The sequence below is a fragment of the Lepisosteus platostomus genome, chromosome 9 (genome assembly GCF_059453375.1).
Source record: "Lepisosteus platostomus isolate fLepPlt1 chromosome 9, fLepPlt1.hap1, whole genome shotgun sequence".
Taxonomy (NCBI): Eukaryota; Metazoa; Chordata; class Actinopteri; order Semionotiformes; family Lepisosteidae; genus Lepisosteus; species Lepisosteus platostomus.
The window spans coordinates 29,803,060-29,819,727 of record NC_142619.1 but is presented as its reverse complement, the minus strand read 5'-3'; the positions used below and the strand labels follow the sequence as shown (position 1 = coordinate 29,819,727).

The 16,668-nt window shown below is 35.7% G+C and overlaps 1 protein-coding gene across 10 annotated transcripts in view; it reads left to right on the top strand.

Moving 5' to 3' along the window:
• Window positions 1-15,674, top strand: part of lmo3 (LIM domain only 3) — an 82,646-nt gene extending 66,972 nt beyond the window's left edge. For all 10 annotated transcript variants that reach the window (XM_088644663.1, XM_088644662.1, XM_088644666.1 and 7 more), the window contains exons 3-4: window positions 3,299-3,424; window positions 14,175-15,674. In XM_088644663.1, coding sequence (XP_088500789.1) covers window positions 3,299-3,424; window positions 14,175-14,280 — 232 coding nt within the window. In that variant the 3' untranslated portion in view covers window positions 14,281-15,674. The remainder of the gene's footprint in view (window positions 1-3,298; window positions 3,425-14,174) is intronic.
• The last annotated feature ends 994 nt before the right edge of the window (window positions 15,675-16,668 follow it).

The following is a 16,668-nucleotide window of genomic DNA, read 5'->3' as shown; positions in this document are numbered from 1 at the left end:
AGGCTTGTCTCAATTTTTCAGCGTCAGGCAGAGCAAAGTCTGAACCAGGGAATTTTACATAGGTAAAAGAAAGATAACCTTCTAAAAACATGATAAAGGTTACAAATGAGTGTAGGTCATTCAGCCTGTGTAGCCTGTTTGGTAGTTAGCAGTTTATTGATCCAAGGATATCCTCCAGCCCTTTCTTAAAAGAAGCCAGGTTATCAGAAGTATGGAATTTATGATGCTCAAAAAAGGTTTCTACCATCCATTAAAGATTTAATGGCAACATTGTCAACAAAAACACTGAAGTCCCCACCTTTGCAAAGCTACAGTTGGACATTGTACACACACAGGCTACATTGTTATGAGTATAACATCAGTCTTGCTACAGTTTAGCTTAAAACAAACATCTGTTATATCTGAACCAGCAGCAGTAGTATTTAATCTGGTCTGCAAAAAAAAAATGAATATTATCAACATGACAGTGAAATGCTATGATCTGACCATGATGCATTTAAAAGCTAAAAAGTAAAAGTCCCAGCTCAGTGCCTTCTGGAACATCATAAGAAACAAAACATCGAATATTTACAAATATGTTCCTGGTCAACAAACAGGAGCAAGACCATCAAAGGGGAGTACCAGTGATCCCTCCATACATTTTCTTGTGGTCTAGTAGGCTGTTCTGATTGATAATCAAAACTGCACTTTAATCCAGAAGGAGAAGAATATTAAGCCACTCGGAGTCAGAAGCAAATAGATTGACCACCTTAGCAAGGGCTGTTACAGTGTCTCCATCTAAACACTAACTGTTTCAACGACCTCATTTGATGTAAAGTGAGACTGTAAATGAGCAACCACCACCTTTTTCAGAATTTTTGTTAGAAAAAGCAAATTAGAAGTAGGACATATTGTAGGTGTGATACTGTAGTTGTAGACATTTAGATTTCAGGGACTCATTGATGATGTAGGAAGCAAACAGTCAAAGAGCTGAGAAGCTGGCTTTGAATATGGGCATAGGAATTTGATCCAGACCACAATTAGTAGTTTGTAGCCGCAAGTGGTCTCACTGTAGCTACCAACTTGTTTACGTAGACAGGATCAACAGAAGTAAAGCGAGAGAAGCTTGATCCTATGAGAGGGTGTAGTCATGATTGTTATAGGTTAGGTCAGCATTGTGTGTATTGTGTTGTTAAAAGAATTGCATGATAATGTCACATTGTTCATTAGAGGGAGAGGAAGCAGACATCTGCTAACCTACAAAAGAAACAAGACACATTTTTGTAGGCGCTTGACAATAACGTGTTAGAATGCCATTGTGAACAGAATCCTCAAGCAAAACCTCATCTATTGTAGGATAGCCTTTCTGATATCCAACACACAACCTGTCTATAAGGGATAGTAAAACAGTTTTGTGGGCAGAAATGGCAGATGTCTGTAGGCTGGAAATGCAAACACCTTAAAACTGATTACGTCTAATGTTTTGGCAAGCAGATGTGTCTAGCTGGAGTAGCTAAGAAATCAGCAGCAGTCACATACTGTAGTTAGGAGAATCCTCATACATGGAGCTTTACATAACTTAACTTATAATTTTATAAAATAAAAAATATTTCAGCTTTTAAATTATTTCCAGATGCTATAAACAATAATATTGTGGTTTAATTTTTACAAAAGATGTGCCCCCGAAACCATTTATTTTTTACTTAAGTGTCTGTAATTCCATCCTAGTGCCATATATCTGACTGAAAGAACAACATGCACTCAGTAACAAGGGCACTAGCTGTTTAATGTAAGAAACACAGGTAAAAATCTGGTAAACCTTACCCATTTATGTAAATTCTTTGAAAAGATTAAAAAGACAGGGACGTATAGTGTTTCCTTTTTTAGGAAGATTTGATGGACATGCACGTGCATAATCAAATTATAATGAGTGTGTAATAAAAATACAATTTCTGTGATACCTGTTTTGCTTGTATACCGGCCACTGGAATTAATAGTTTTTGATTATTTCCATAAATGTGATACATTTCAGGATAAATTGCCATTAACAGAGTCTTCAAGAAATGGGTGGAATTCTGTATTAATTATCTGATGAGTGCACATTTCCAGAGGGGAAAAAGGCAATTTATTAAGGCCCTTTACAGAACCACTAAATTAGAATAATGAATAGTGTTCATGAACTTCCTTTTTATGGATCTTCTTAATAGAAAAATGTGTAGTTTTTAAGGTTATATTAAAAAACTGGGCTCTGGCCTAGAGATTCATGTGTGACAAAGCAATTATACCTTACTCTGGGCTTTATTGCATGCTTGACAAATATTCCAAAACATTGTTTTTTAGCGTATAACCTGGGTCACTTTAAACAGTTATCATAGAAATGTACAGTATGAGGAATAACAACCTCCAGGTGTTATACTGTATGTGTTTGATGACGTTTATTGAGTATTAGGATGCAGTGAAATGTGTCTTAACCTGCTTAGCTGAAGGCCAGTTCCCTGGCCAGAGGACAAGGAGGCTGGGCCGAGTGAGGTATTAACCAAGAGGCAGCTGCAAAGATGAAGATGGGGTGGAAGAGGGCTGAGCAAAATGTGAAAAGAAGAGCAATTTGTATACATATATAGCTTTGAATAATTATGATTTAGAACAATGGAGGTGAAAAACCAGACTGTCGCTATCCCTCGTACTATAAGTTCAGTTAAGAACTTCCATTAATAGTTAGGTTCACATGATTGTTTTTATTTGCACAAATATATCAAGAACAGAAAACACTAATCACTTTTCGTACATTTGCTTTTGCGTGTGGTTTCTGCTGCATCATGTTTTAGGATGCTTCTGATTTAATTCCCTCTAAAGGCACAGTTGTACAGTCTGTTACCTGGTTTGTCAGGGCTCTGGACTCAGAGCTGGAAGCTCGCAGATTCTGTTCACAGGGGCCCTGCTGTTTTACCTTTAAGCCTGTGGTACCTGTGGGAAAACCTATGTTTGAAAATGATCAGTGATGAAAATGTTTAAAGATGAATGAAATGCCCAATTAATATCAATGATATTGCCTTATAAGTGCTAAGAGTAAATCTATAAGTACACAGTTAGGCATTTTAGTATTGTGACTTTAACTTTTAAGTATTTTTTTTTACTCAGACTAAAGACTGGGAGATCAAATTAACTGTAGCACTGCTATTATTTTGTGAAAAGGATTTTTCCAAAAAATAATTTGGTGTTCATAAACCATGATTGTACTGTATAACAGTACAGTTTGAGGACCTCAAAATATTTGAGTGAGCAGTTTGACTGAAACACGTGTATCCTTTGTGTTTGGCAGGTTATTTGGAGTCACGGGGAACTGTGCAGCCTGCAGCAAACTTATCCCTGCCTTCGAGATGGTAATGAGGGCCAAGGACAATGTTTACCATTTGGACTGCTTCGCCTGCCAACTTTGCAATCAGAGGTAAGTAGAAATATCTGACTCGGAGAGCTAGAGAAGATTGTTATCCAGATTATGCCGCATGTTCCAGAGATGGCCATCACCAACTGTCCCAGCTATGAGAACAATAGAAACAGGAAGGACTGTATCTTTGATTAAATACATACAGCACACATCCATTTGCAGTCTAACAGCTTGCATAGGATCCCGTCATTTTATATTTCCAAGTTATTTGTATCTTTTAGTATAAAGAATGATTCATTCTTTTTTGAAAAGAAGAAAAAGGTTGAAGTACCCAAGCAATTTAAATCTGCAATTCTTAAAGAATAATACAGACCCTTTTTATTCTGCTTATTCAATGTGTGTTGTACTTCTCTTTGGAACCAGACACATACAAATAATACATGACCTAGAAAATAATTTTGGGCATGGTTTAGCAAGTGGCTTTGAATATTTTTACTAAATCAAACCCTAACTTACTATATTCGTTATTGTGTGGAATCCTAAAGCAACAATCTTACGATAATCTGTTTTTGTGTGTGTTTATTTTCAACTTTTGAACCGGCAAAATACTCCATAAAACTGCTTTATATTCCATAAAACAGTTCAAACTTATGGGTTTTAATTCTTAAGTCTTATTTTTAGACAAGTGTCTTAACGTTTTACTGGCACGTTTTGCTTTGTTTCCAACTAATAATAATGTAATGATTGATCAGGAGAAATTAGTGTTGTTTTGGAGTTTTCACTTCAATTCAATAAACCATTTTTTCTTTAACTAGAGGTATGGCAAAAGTCATTTTATTAGTTCATTAAGCATGCAAATTTATTTGAGAAATGTTGATAATATAATTTAGCTGTTGAAGCAACAGTGACATGGCTTATTTACATTGATTTTACATTTCCCTGCAACCTTCAAACAACATGCTGGCTAGGCTAATTAGTATCTCTGAATTGCCCCTGTGTGCTTTCCAGGGGAATAGCATCCCATCCAGGATGTAGTACCTCCGTGTGCCCTATGTTTCCAAAATAAACTACGTGTAGCTCCCACTCGTACCAATAACAATAAGCAGTTCTGATAATGGATGGATAAATTGAATTACTACTGAACTTTAAACTTTAGTTGAGAGACAACATGTATAACATTTGTGTGGCTTTTAAAAATAGAAAAGACATTGAAAATCTATTATTTTGTGATGACCTTCCAGTTAAAGCTTTTGGCATACTGTATGTATAAAGACGAGATGCTTATCTGCTCAAAGCCCCCATGACATTTAGTTAGTGATTTCCAGTCGCTTTCCTTTGTCCTTCATTTGTGATATTTGTGGGAGAGCAGTGTCCAACTGTATTAAAAGGCTTGGGATCGACTGTTGTCGGCAGTGATGAGTTAAATGTGGTTTGTTCGTGTTCCCAAAATTTTTAAAAGGTAACATTATGCCCAAAAAGGTTTATAGTAAAAAGTGGCTAATGTGGTTTTATTCTTCACTAGTCAGTCATTTTCCTGTTAAAGTAGCTTCTCTTCCTAGGAGTTTCAGGCAAATGAAAAGGCTGTATTAAAATGGATGCATAAAGGGTGCCAGTGAGGTTTATGTAGCTTTAAAAAACAACTTATACTGATGGATTTTTTTACAGTGTCAGAATAATCATATTCTGAAAACTTGTGGGTCACCTTAACAGTTCTATTTTCAACTCTTTTCTTCCTACAACTACTCATAGAGGCATCAGTCTCCTGAGTCAAAGAAAGTATTTGATTTTTCACACATTGTTTAACATTATCCTCAGAATGTGGGGAGCTTGGCCTTATAAGTGAATAATCTGAGATACACTGACAAAATGAAAAGAAGCTATCTCTATTTTACTGAGAGGCATTTGAGAGCAATTTCATCTCTTCATACTCTCTGAAATAAAATATTCAATACAGTGTGAGAAATTTAGGGGAAACTGGTGGAACCATTTTTCTTATATGTCATTAGCCTCTATTTGTCCTGGAATTTCTAAAAGCATGCCTTAACATTTTAAAGCTGAGAATAAATACTGTTTGGTTTAATTTACTAACTCAAAGACTAGGTTTTCACTGATTATATTCTAAAACTAAATGTACTTGGAGGATGAGTCTGCTGACCTCCATCTGCCAAAACAAGAACATGGTGCTCACTGTACTTTAATATTCTTCAAAATAACAATTACAGATGTAGATCTGTATTTATTAATGAAAGAAATAGTGATCACTCTCCAATGGGTAACTGAACATTGTCATGGCATTTTTCCATTCATTGGAAAAAATGGAGAGTAGGACAAAAGATTAAAGCCTTTTATGAATGACCAACATGGAACATAAAAACAAAATGTCCTTTGAAGAGCATGCTTCCTCAGCATCACAGAAAACATGTTCCTCAAATGTGCTCACCCATTCTCTGAACATACTGTATATGGACACTACTCCAGCATGCTAACCACACCTTTAGTTTACCCTCATAATCGGAGATTGATATCATTATACTGTATATCTGAGCCGTAGTTTTCTGCGAACTACTGTTGTAACACCTGCATGTTAGAATACCCCCCAGTACATTATTTGATCATTGGTGCAAACATCTGCCCACAAAAATACATATTTTGAAGCCTATATATACTGTAATGATTAGTAAACTAAGAAGACTTTATTATATCAGTTTTTATCAAAATTATTATTGCGTGGTAGCTTTCTTGGAGGTGGGGAGTGTTTGTTCTTGGTCAAACCATTCTGCCTAATGACACAATCATACAAAGAACAAAATTCTGGTCTCTGATCCAGTACAATGTACTCCTTACAAAGAGGAAATCAGATTCTGTCAAGAAAATAGAGTAGATGTTGAATGTTATTTTCTGAAGGCGTTTACAATATTATCCTGTTTTATCTGATAAGTATTTAAAAATGGAACTTGAAATAAATCAACATTCAATATAATAATTGAGAAACCATTAAACATTTTTATAAGAAACAGCAACATTTACAGTAGTTAAGAAATCATTTGATATATAAAAAATGCAGCTCTAAACAGAATGCCAAATATTCTCAGTCAAAATAAGCTAAGACTCCTTTCTGTCTTATACCACAGCTTAGATAGAAAATATATTAGAAATGTATTCAGTATCAAAAATATTTTAGATTTTAAAAATATATATTGGCACTTTTTAAACAATGTAGGCTACAGATAATATCCCAATTATAGTACATTTAGAAATCACCTGTAATTTGAGTATTATATTTGCAAAACATCAACTTTTATTCCAGAGAACGTAAAAAATAGGTTTTTTATTAATGAATGTTGCTTTCGCATTAAGTCTTTTCACCACTGGAAGGTGTTGACTGCAAAAAACATTCTAGATGTTAGACTTCTACCTTCAGCAATTAAGCAACGTACAACTCTGCTTTCGTTAGTACAGAAGCTCATATATTTCAGTGCCGCGCTTCATTTAATACAAAGTATATTGGCCCTGGATATCAATGGTGCTGGTTACGCACAATTAGCACTTAGTTATTGTCTTGTCACTTCAACCTTTAACGTAAGACAAACTTGGCTAATGCAAGAAGTCAGCTAATCTTCATTGGTCGTGCAAGGCAGACAATTTTGTTTCTCTGAATTAAAAACTGTTCAAGCTGAATACGTTTTTTTTCTTTTACATTAGGACACCCTATCAAGTGTTTAATAAAATAACCATTAGTGGGGCTCACATGGTCTGCTCTTGGTGCTTTGGCATGCACTAGATGCCCATCACAATTTCTGTGACACTTTCCCAAGATTTATGGTGAGCCAGGCAGCGTAATTGAAATCGTTTTCTGCTTTCATTTATTTTCAGTTTCCTGATGTTTTAGCTGATATATTTTGAGCTTCCTTAGTGTGATATATAGGCTGTGCTGCCCTGAAAACTCTTAGGCAAAGCTGGAAAGCCTTTAAAGCACCTTACAAAGCTGACAAAACAAATAATGATGTCAGCCAACCAAGGAGTGAGCTTCACTCGGTTCCTGGTGACAGAACACAACGGTTAAGAAAAACGCATCAATGAGACAATATGCAAATGACATCTCCCTATCGTTTGACAGAATGAAAATTCATTTGTCAGCAAAGCAGCAAGATATTATCTTTGTATATACATGTTGTCTAGCTTGTCAAAGGTATTTTATTGTTCTGAGCCAAGTTTTTGATTGCCTCACAAAGTTCTGTGGACACGTGCTGAAAAAAGTAATCTTAGTAAAAACAGATTTGGCACAATAGGTTAGTCATCATAAAAGTTTTTTTTCCTCTCTCTGTAGTTACCTTCTTGTTTGGCAGCTATGTACAGAATGTACAGGAAAAAACAAACAAGTGCCACTCATCTTTAATGTAAACTACAATACAAAATGGAGCAGAATTTGGAAGCTTTGATAAGGTTGAAAACATACCTAGACTTCCTACAGCGTGTCAATGTGTGTCACGCAGCGTTTGGAGCAGCAGAGCCTCAAACTTATAACAGAAATACACATATAGAGGAAAGGGAAAAGCACAGAAATATTACTGAATCCTGAATTTCAAATGGTCTAACAGCCAGTACAACACTGTATATTACTTTGTCCTCAGTTGCTTTGAAGAAATGTTTTCACAACAGTTACTGTATTTTTGAGACATTCTCTTGGCACATACAGTAAAACTGTAAGCTGGAATGATAAATAATGACCATGTATAGGGAAGTTATTATTCCAATGTGGAAAAAAAATATGTATTTGGGATGTATTTGGGGCGGAGTGGTGGCTCTGTGGCTGAGGATCTGCGCCTGTGGCTGGAAGGTTGCCGGTTCAAATCCCGCAGCTGGCAGAGGAATCCTACTCCGCTGGACATCTGAGCAAGGCCCTCAACCCCAACTGCTCCAGGGGCGCCGTACAATGGCTGACCCTGCGCTCTGACCCCAAACTTCTCTCCCTGTCTGTGTCTGTGTCTCATGGAGGGCAAGCTGGAGTATGTGAAAAAAAGACAAATTCCTAATGCAAAAAACTATATATGGCTAATAAAGTGATCTTATCTTATCTTCTAAAACAGTTACATTTAAATCTTTTCCAATGTAGTGTGATAAAATCTTAAATACTTATTACGGTTTGAAACATTCCCTGAAAAGGTTATTTAAATATGCCCCAACAATACCTTTCATGACATGAATGTTGATTTTCCTTTACAAAAGAAATTAAACTCAACCGATAGGGAGATGTCAATCCATCTACTCCATTCCAGAATTTTCATACAGCCAGCTCCAATAACTGCTCTATTGATCCTGCTGATTAGCATACAAAAATCTAAGTTATTATTTAAATATTAAGGATAAGACAGCAGGCAAATCATTAGCTGAGCACATGGTGTCAGTGTATTGAAGATAATATCCCCTGTTGATGTCATCATGGATAACATGAAGGCCAGGATCAAATTCTTAAGAATGACAGATGATCACATCAAGTTAAATGTCCCTGATCAGCTTCAAAAGAAGGAATATAATTGCCTAGAAAGCCCATTTTGTTGCCTAAGGATTCACAATCAAAGGCTGAACCAGAATCTGAGCAGTGGAATCAGGAATCCTGACGTAAGAGGTTCTGCATTCAGCGATCAGTGGACAAGGCTGTGGCAACTGAAATTCAAAGGAAGTCAGAAAATTTGACTATAACCGTACAGACTACTATTACCTAGAGTATTATGACTATCTGTTGACAACATAAATTGAGACAACCCATGCAGTATGCCTTTCCAGGCCTGGTCCCCAGTGGTTACTGTCTATTTTGTAATCTGAAGACTCGCCTTTATGATGTGAGGCTTGTATCTTATAGAATCCTGAAGATGTCTTATGTAGGCCAAGGTAGAGGGGAAATTGATATGTTTTGTTGTTATAGACAGTTTTTAGAAATACATTTACAATATTGAGAAATTACATTTGGTAGCTAAAATAGGCAATTCAGACAGCACTGGATTTTGAAATTGCAATGAAATAGAATTTTAAATATCAAATTCTAGAATAAATTAATTAAAGAAAAAAAAATAATACAAAAAGTGTTCTTTACTTTTATTGTAAATATGAATGTTTATTCATGTGTGTTGCTGTTTGTTTACAGTTACAGTTTTGAGTGAGTAAGTAACTATCTTTTGTCAATAATGTTAAAACACAAAGCCTAGCTTATAATGACTTTTTGCAAACAAATCATTGACATTGATCAGCTGTTCACTCTGGTCATTGGCAAGGATAATAAACCTTTGATCAGGGTAATAAATTTAATGCACATGATCATTAAACACCAGCATTAATTTCAGCAAAGGTGTAATTTCTTAATTTAAAAGCTAACATCACTCCATTTCAGGTTCATTTTAAAATTCTTTTGCAGTATCCCAGTGACTGTAGAGTCATATGGTCACCATAGACTTGATCCTTTTTAAATACACAGTTTTACAAAGTTGATCATTAAGTTACATCATTAAGGGTTACACAATCATGTGCCTAATTGTACTCTGTAATAATAGTTCTGTTTCTGTTACGTGATTTGTAAAGAGTATGTACAGTATGCCTGGCATCCTAGTATTTTTATTTTTTCACTACAGTGGTATTAATGCCTTAATTACTTAGCTATGTATGAAACTAATCAAGCAGATTACATTGCACAGAAATATATTTACAGAATTAACATGTCATATTTGTTTCATGATAAAGCTTGTGTTCACATAGCTCTTTCCTAGTTCTTTTCAAGCTCCGTACAACCAACAAGAAAATCAGTCGCTCCATTTGTCTCACATTCCAATCTTTTCCTGAGTACATCCGTGCCATAGCAGCGTCTCATTTGAAAATCTTTTAGCCTGACTAACATTAAAGGATATGCATCCAATAAAGCAATCTAATCTATCTGACAAATGGCAAAAAGATTTCTAGTGGAACATCATTAGAAATTTACTATCTGATAAACAGAGTCTGCGATCAGAGGTCATCTGGGTCATGATGTGTAATTATGTGTAGTTTTACCAGGTCAGCTGCAGCTGACATCAGCGTTTGAAGGTTAAATTACTGCAATCAAGTATGTACTGTATGTATAGCAGTTTCCGTAGTTCCTTTTTTTGGTGAATCTACCATAGAAAATATAAAAAAATAAAATACAGCACTGTGTATTATATTATATATTATATATATAATATATGTGTATTATAATATATTATATTATATTGTTTTATTTAATCAAATTTGTGTCTGAGTGTGAATCTGTTCTGATTTTAGATAACTCCACAGCAAATGTTGTGTTTGTCTTATACCTGTGTTCTTACAACTTGTGGCTAAACATGAACTGCTTTATGAGAGAAAGACAAGCTCAGTGAGAAAATTTCCACTTTTCCACTTTTTACATCATTGATTCAAATCTATGTGGTACCAGAATTGGTAAGCTACTCCGCATTTGGTGAAGCTCACCCTGGAGGGGAGAACATTCATTTTCTGTATCTGCAGACTCCAATTACTGGGTAGATACTGTACCGATGGAATTTTTTTGGTCGATGAAGTCCTTTTTTTTTTACCAGATTGCACTGATGTTGTACTGCTTACCTCTAGAATAAACAACTATAAATCAAATTTTCTGATGATGAACCTAAGCAAAAGATTGAGATAAATCCAGAAAAGCCATGCTTGCATAATTGAGGGTCACTGAGGTTTCATCTACGGACTCTGTTGGTTGGAACTCTAAGCTCACTATGTAGTTGAATGGCATGACATGGCACAATTGGGTGATGTTTCTCCGTTGAGCATTCAGCTTCTTTTCAAAAAGTTAAACCTGCGTTGGATATTTGTTTGGGGAGGTGCTTAACGTTATAAAATGGAATGTGAGAGAAGTGTCTAAGTACTATTTGTTTTGTTATGGATCCATTTATATATATATTTGGAATTGTCAGTTGTGTTCTCCATGTCTCGGCTTACAGCTGCAGATTGATCTTGCAAACCTTGTGCCTCCCATCTTCTGACATGTCACTGAAGGTCCAGACCCAAGGCATTTTGCGCACCTGCAGCACTGCAAGTGCCCAGAAAGCCACTGAGGTCCCTGGCTGACTAACCTCACTCGTCAGGATCAGCCACATGAGCGTTTGTACAGGTTGAGCCAATGGGGAGCCCGTCTCAGTAGTATTTGGAACTCTGAGTAATAGGATCAAGATATTAGCCTCATAGCTGTACGTCCTGTGGTGGATATTTAATAATAATTTTGATAAATAAGACACCTTTCCAAGCTCAAGAATGCAGTACTCAGTGCAAAAAAGAAAAAAAGACAAAACAGTACAACAAAAAGAAAATTTAACAAAAACATACTCTACAGGATAAACTGTAAGGGAATCAGAAATAGGCCCTAGTAAGAAGGTGAAAATAATATTAAAGAAGAAAGACAGTTGGTCCAGGCCGTAAGCATTTTTTCAATATTGCATGTCTACATGAAAACTACTGGATATTTTTGGATGACAGATATTTTTAAGCCTGAAACCAGAAAGTGATCGGCAGCATCTATTGGCCATAGCTACTGCTGAACTCTCCAGGGCTCTCACAACTTTTCCACATTGTGTTTACTAAATCAATTTACAGCACGAGCAAAATCAAGAAATATGTGAAGTTTACCATATGTTTCTTTTTCTTTTCTGTTACTTCAGATGTGTATATACCATTTTTACATACTGTATACATTCTTACTGTAATTTACAGACTTTCAGTATGTTTTCTACAAGCTAGAAGCTTCCCTTACAAAACATACTGGTACAATTAAGAATTAGTGTCATAAGGTCAAATGTGTTTTGAACTGTATGGTATCTTAATCATAATTAGATTTGGTCTTGGAGAGATTTTCTTTTTCTTTTGTGCAAAACACTTGTTCTTTTGTGAGAGATGAAAATGATTACTGTACTGTAGTTAACGTGTGCCTTGAGGGCATGTGGCTGGCATGTCACAGATCTGAAAATGTGTAGCTTTGTTTCAGATGTTCCTTTCTAAAGAAGACTGAATGCTTTGCATTTTCTTTTGTCATATACTGTAGGTGTTAACAGAAAAAAGCCTAATTGGTTAACAAAAAGAGAAGAAAGCAATTAGTTGGTTTTATTTATCAGCTAACGTACATACCAGTCTCAAATGCTGAACTTATTAAATATGACCACAGGTGAAATTAAATACTGTATACATTTAGTTCATTTTAATGAATGTAAAAAAAAAATTAATTTTGCACAACCTATGTCTTAATGGTTACTTAAAATAACGGTGTTGCATTGTCACTCTTAATATTACTGCAGCTTACTATAACACTGTGGACACAGCAAGTTCTTAAAGAGCCTCAAATTAATATGAAAGACACTCTACATTAATCAATTAATCCAATGCCATCATTGTGGTACGGTTACTTTTTTGTTTCATTGTTGTATTTCAGCTTTAAACATACATGATTGACTAGCTACAATTTACAAAAATATCCCTGAGCTTTCTTGTCTTAAGAAGGCAAACAAACACAAGGACCAAGGAGTGAAACCAACTATGTTTGGGGCTTGAAACTAGAGTATAGAAGGTGCTCTGAGGCTCTTTGTTGTCATTTTCTGGGATGTCTGGATTTTGTGTTTCAATTTACACTACAGTATATTTGTCCAGATGGTCTGAGAAGTTAAAATTCAGCTGTTACTTAAGCAACAAGCATTCTTTTGTTTGTAAAACAAGTGAAGGGAAAATACTACCCAATACTGTCAAAAGTGAATTACAGAAATCTATCTGGAAAACATGTTTAAAATCACTGTTTATGTAACAAGCAGAAATTTATTCCACACTTGAAAGTAGGAAGAAAGGACACTACGTTTCAGCTGTTGAGGTTTCTCCAGGTGTGTGAGAAGAAAGCAACTTAAGACCCAACAGCCGAAATATTTTTTTTCCTTCTTTCTACTTTTCAGTGTTAAATAATTATTCCCTATTTGTTCCTTTCCAGATCACATGCTGGCATACTGTAGCTCCCTACTTGCTTTATTATATAAACATTTAATGGCACATAAAATAGTGAATAAGGTAAAAACATGAAACTCGTACTATGCCTACGTACATACTGTACTCATACACGTGCCTCATAATGTTCGTGCACCAATATAAATGGTATTCATAAGGCGTATACAGAAGCAATTTAAATATCAATTTATCAATATCAATAAAAGCAGTAGTCCATGCACTATTTTAAAAACACAGAAACTAGTATATATGCCCCATTGTTTTATAGTCTTACTGATATGGGGACTTTAATCTAAAAATAACAGAAAAATGTTACATTTAACCTCAGAATCACAGAAGGCAGGTAATGGTTTGGCTGAGATGTGCTGCTTTGGTGAAAGTCCCTGAGGCAACTTGAAACGTTTTCCTTAGGTGGTTAGAAAAGTAAAGTGAAATAAAGACAAGTGGAGAAACCGTATCCTCAGGTAAACAATATCTCCACATTTGTGGAGACCTTGTAGGACCCCCACTGCAAATAAGATAAGCTGCCCCAAGGACATCTTGTCAGAGTGTTTCATTAAACTTAATCTTAGCTTGGCTGCAATAAAAAAGGTCAAAACTGACTTACATTCACTTTTAAAAATAACAAAAGGTCTTGGATGATGGTGATGCCTTAAGTAACGGCTGTAGACCTAAAATGAACGAACCTGAGCACAACACATCACTAAGCCAGCCATTTCATGCTAATGAAGAACTGTCTGTGGAAGACTGTATAAGATGCTCAATAACTCATTTTTCTTGCTGTTTCCATTTCCAGGTTTTGCGTGGGTGACAAATTTTTCTTGAAGAACAATATGATCCTTTGCCAGACAGACTACGAGGAAGGCTTAATGAAAGAAGGCTACGCGCCCCAAGTTCGCTGAGCTTGGCTTCAAAAGAGACACAGAAAGAAGACCTGCAGTTTGACACCAAAAGCACTAACTCCTTCTTAGCATTCTCCCCACATGTACATAACAAACAAGACAGGGATTTGTTGTATAGATTAGCTATAGGGACAGACAAAAGCAAAGTGGAGACCTGGCTCAGATATGAAGGACAGAATGGGATTTGGTTTGTTTGGGATGACTGCTGGCTTCATCTCTCCCACCTCAGCCACCAACACAGGCCTTACTGGGATCTGCACATACTGTAGGTCTCTCCTTGAGCTCTGGCAACTGCTTCTGTGCTTCAGGGGACAAATTCATAGAAATAAAGAAAAACAGGATGCCAACTTTGCAATCTTATTTTATTTTTTACGGGCACTTTTCCTGTGCTTAGCCACAGAGGTGAGGGAGATGCAGTCTAGCCACCTCCCATTCTCAGGTCTAATGGGTTTTACCAGGAGGTCAGGTCATTTTCAGTCCACATAACGCTGTTTATTCATATCCTGGTACATATTTGTGTCATTCTAGTCTCAATCTGCCCTGATGCTGGACAAGTTAAAGCCAGTACTCAACAGAAATGTGTTACAGTGAAAGTTCACAGGTCTCGATATTTAGCAAACCTTCACCTGCCTTCGTCCTGAGTGTTTCCCATGCAGTTGTCCACAGTGTCTTTATCTGCTATTTTGCTTGCATGAGTCCTGTTGTTTATCTACCCATAAGTGACTGATGAAGGGCTGGTGGTTTCATTCTTTTTTCTACTGAAGTATTTTTAACCCATTAATGTAATAATACTGTAGCTTCACTCCTTAAGAGCAGATACTGTACTTGAACTGAATCACTGCTGCTCATCTACACTATATTGCTGCCATGAATGAGAAGCCTCTCCAGGGTGTTGCTTTATTACAATATTCAGAATGACCAGTTTGTCCAATCCGTTGCCTTAAGACACTGTTTGCTTATGGGAAAATAATATCTGCCGTATAAAATACGGAGCTTCACTATTTCTATAAACTACTGTGTTAAAAACGCAACATGCACAAGGCAGGCAATGTTTTTGCAAAATAAAGAGACCAATAAATTTTCACTTTAAATTGCAGCTGTAAATATATAAGATTTTTCTTTGCTTGCTGTTGTATATGATTGGTTTTTATGTGTCACACGGCATGAGATGTTTATTTTCGGACTACTCTTGTACATACTGTATTGTAATAATTTTAAGCACAAATGTAATACAGTTTTATTGTGTTACTATTTGTGTAATTTCTTTCTTTTTGCCTTCTTTGTACTGTTAGTATTTAGTACAATTATTGTTCAGGTTTATTGTAAAATTGCCGCTTTCTGTACTGGGAAATTTTAACGGAGCTGTACCTTTCTAGTAAAAGAGTTTAACAGCATTGTCCCCTCTATTTGATTCAGGTGAGACTTCAGGACAGATGGGGTAAAATTGGGGTATATAAGTGTAAGCAATTATTATTATTATTATTATTATTATTATTATTATTATTATTATTATTATTAAAATTGCTGAAATTCAGCCAACCAGGGGTCTCTTGGTAATAGCAGACATTGGTTCCACTTACAGTATATTGTACAGGAGCTTTTTGAATTTCTACAGACTTCCCAGCTAATTAATGTAACATAGTTCACATCTGTAGCTGTCCCGTACCATACTTTATCATTTAAAACTGCTGATGAATTTATATGTTCAAAGAATATTGAAAAGGACAACTAAAGAACATAGAACATAACATAAAGGTTCACCTTTAATTTATTTTACAGAATTTTGTATACAGTCCAACTTACAAGCCAATAAATACAATTAATTCAGTGAGAAATTTACACATAGTGTTCCTGTGTTTTCCTGTCATGTGACCTTGACTTAAACTTGGCCAATTCTATTTTGTGGATAAAATCCTGAAACTCTGCTTATACCTCATGTTTCAGCCACTGAGTGTTCTGCCTCATCAATCCCTCAAGCAGAGTTCACAGGTGATGCTGATCACTCTAATCACAGAGTAAGTTAACCCATTTAACTCACCTTTAGCCCTGCAGTTTAAAAATATATGTGCATACAGTTGACCATTTTACTTTCACAACTCGTTGAATGAGAGTTCTAGACAATATTCTTTTCAATAGTGTGTAGTATGCAATCGTCACATAAACATTCAATAAAAATGTGTTCTCAATACAAGTATTCAGAGGACAATGAATACATTTTGCTAAGTTGAGATCTAGTGAAAACACAATGATGCAAATTGCACTTTTAGGGAAGATTTGTTTACGTAAAATAAACACCGAAAGCGCAGAGCACTGTACCTCAGAAAAACCTCCTATACAAAACACTTTCTTAGTTGTTAAACTGACCATGAAAAACTCAAAACTCTCGAA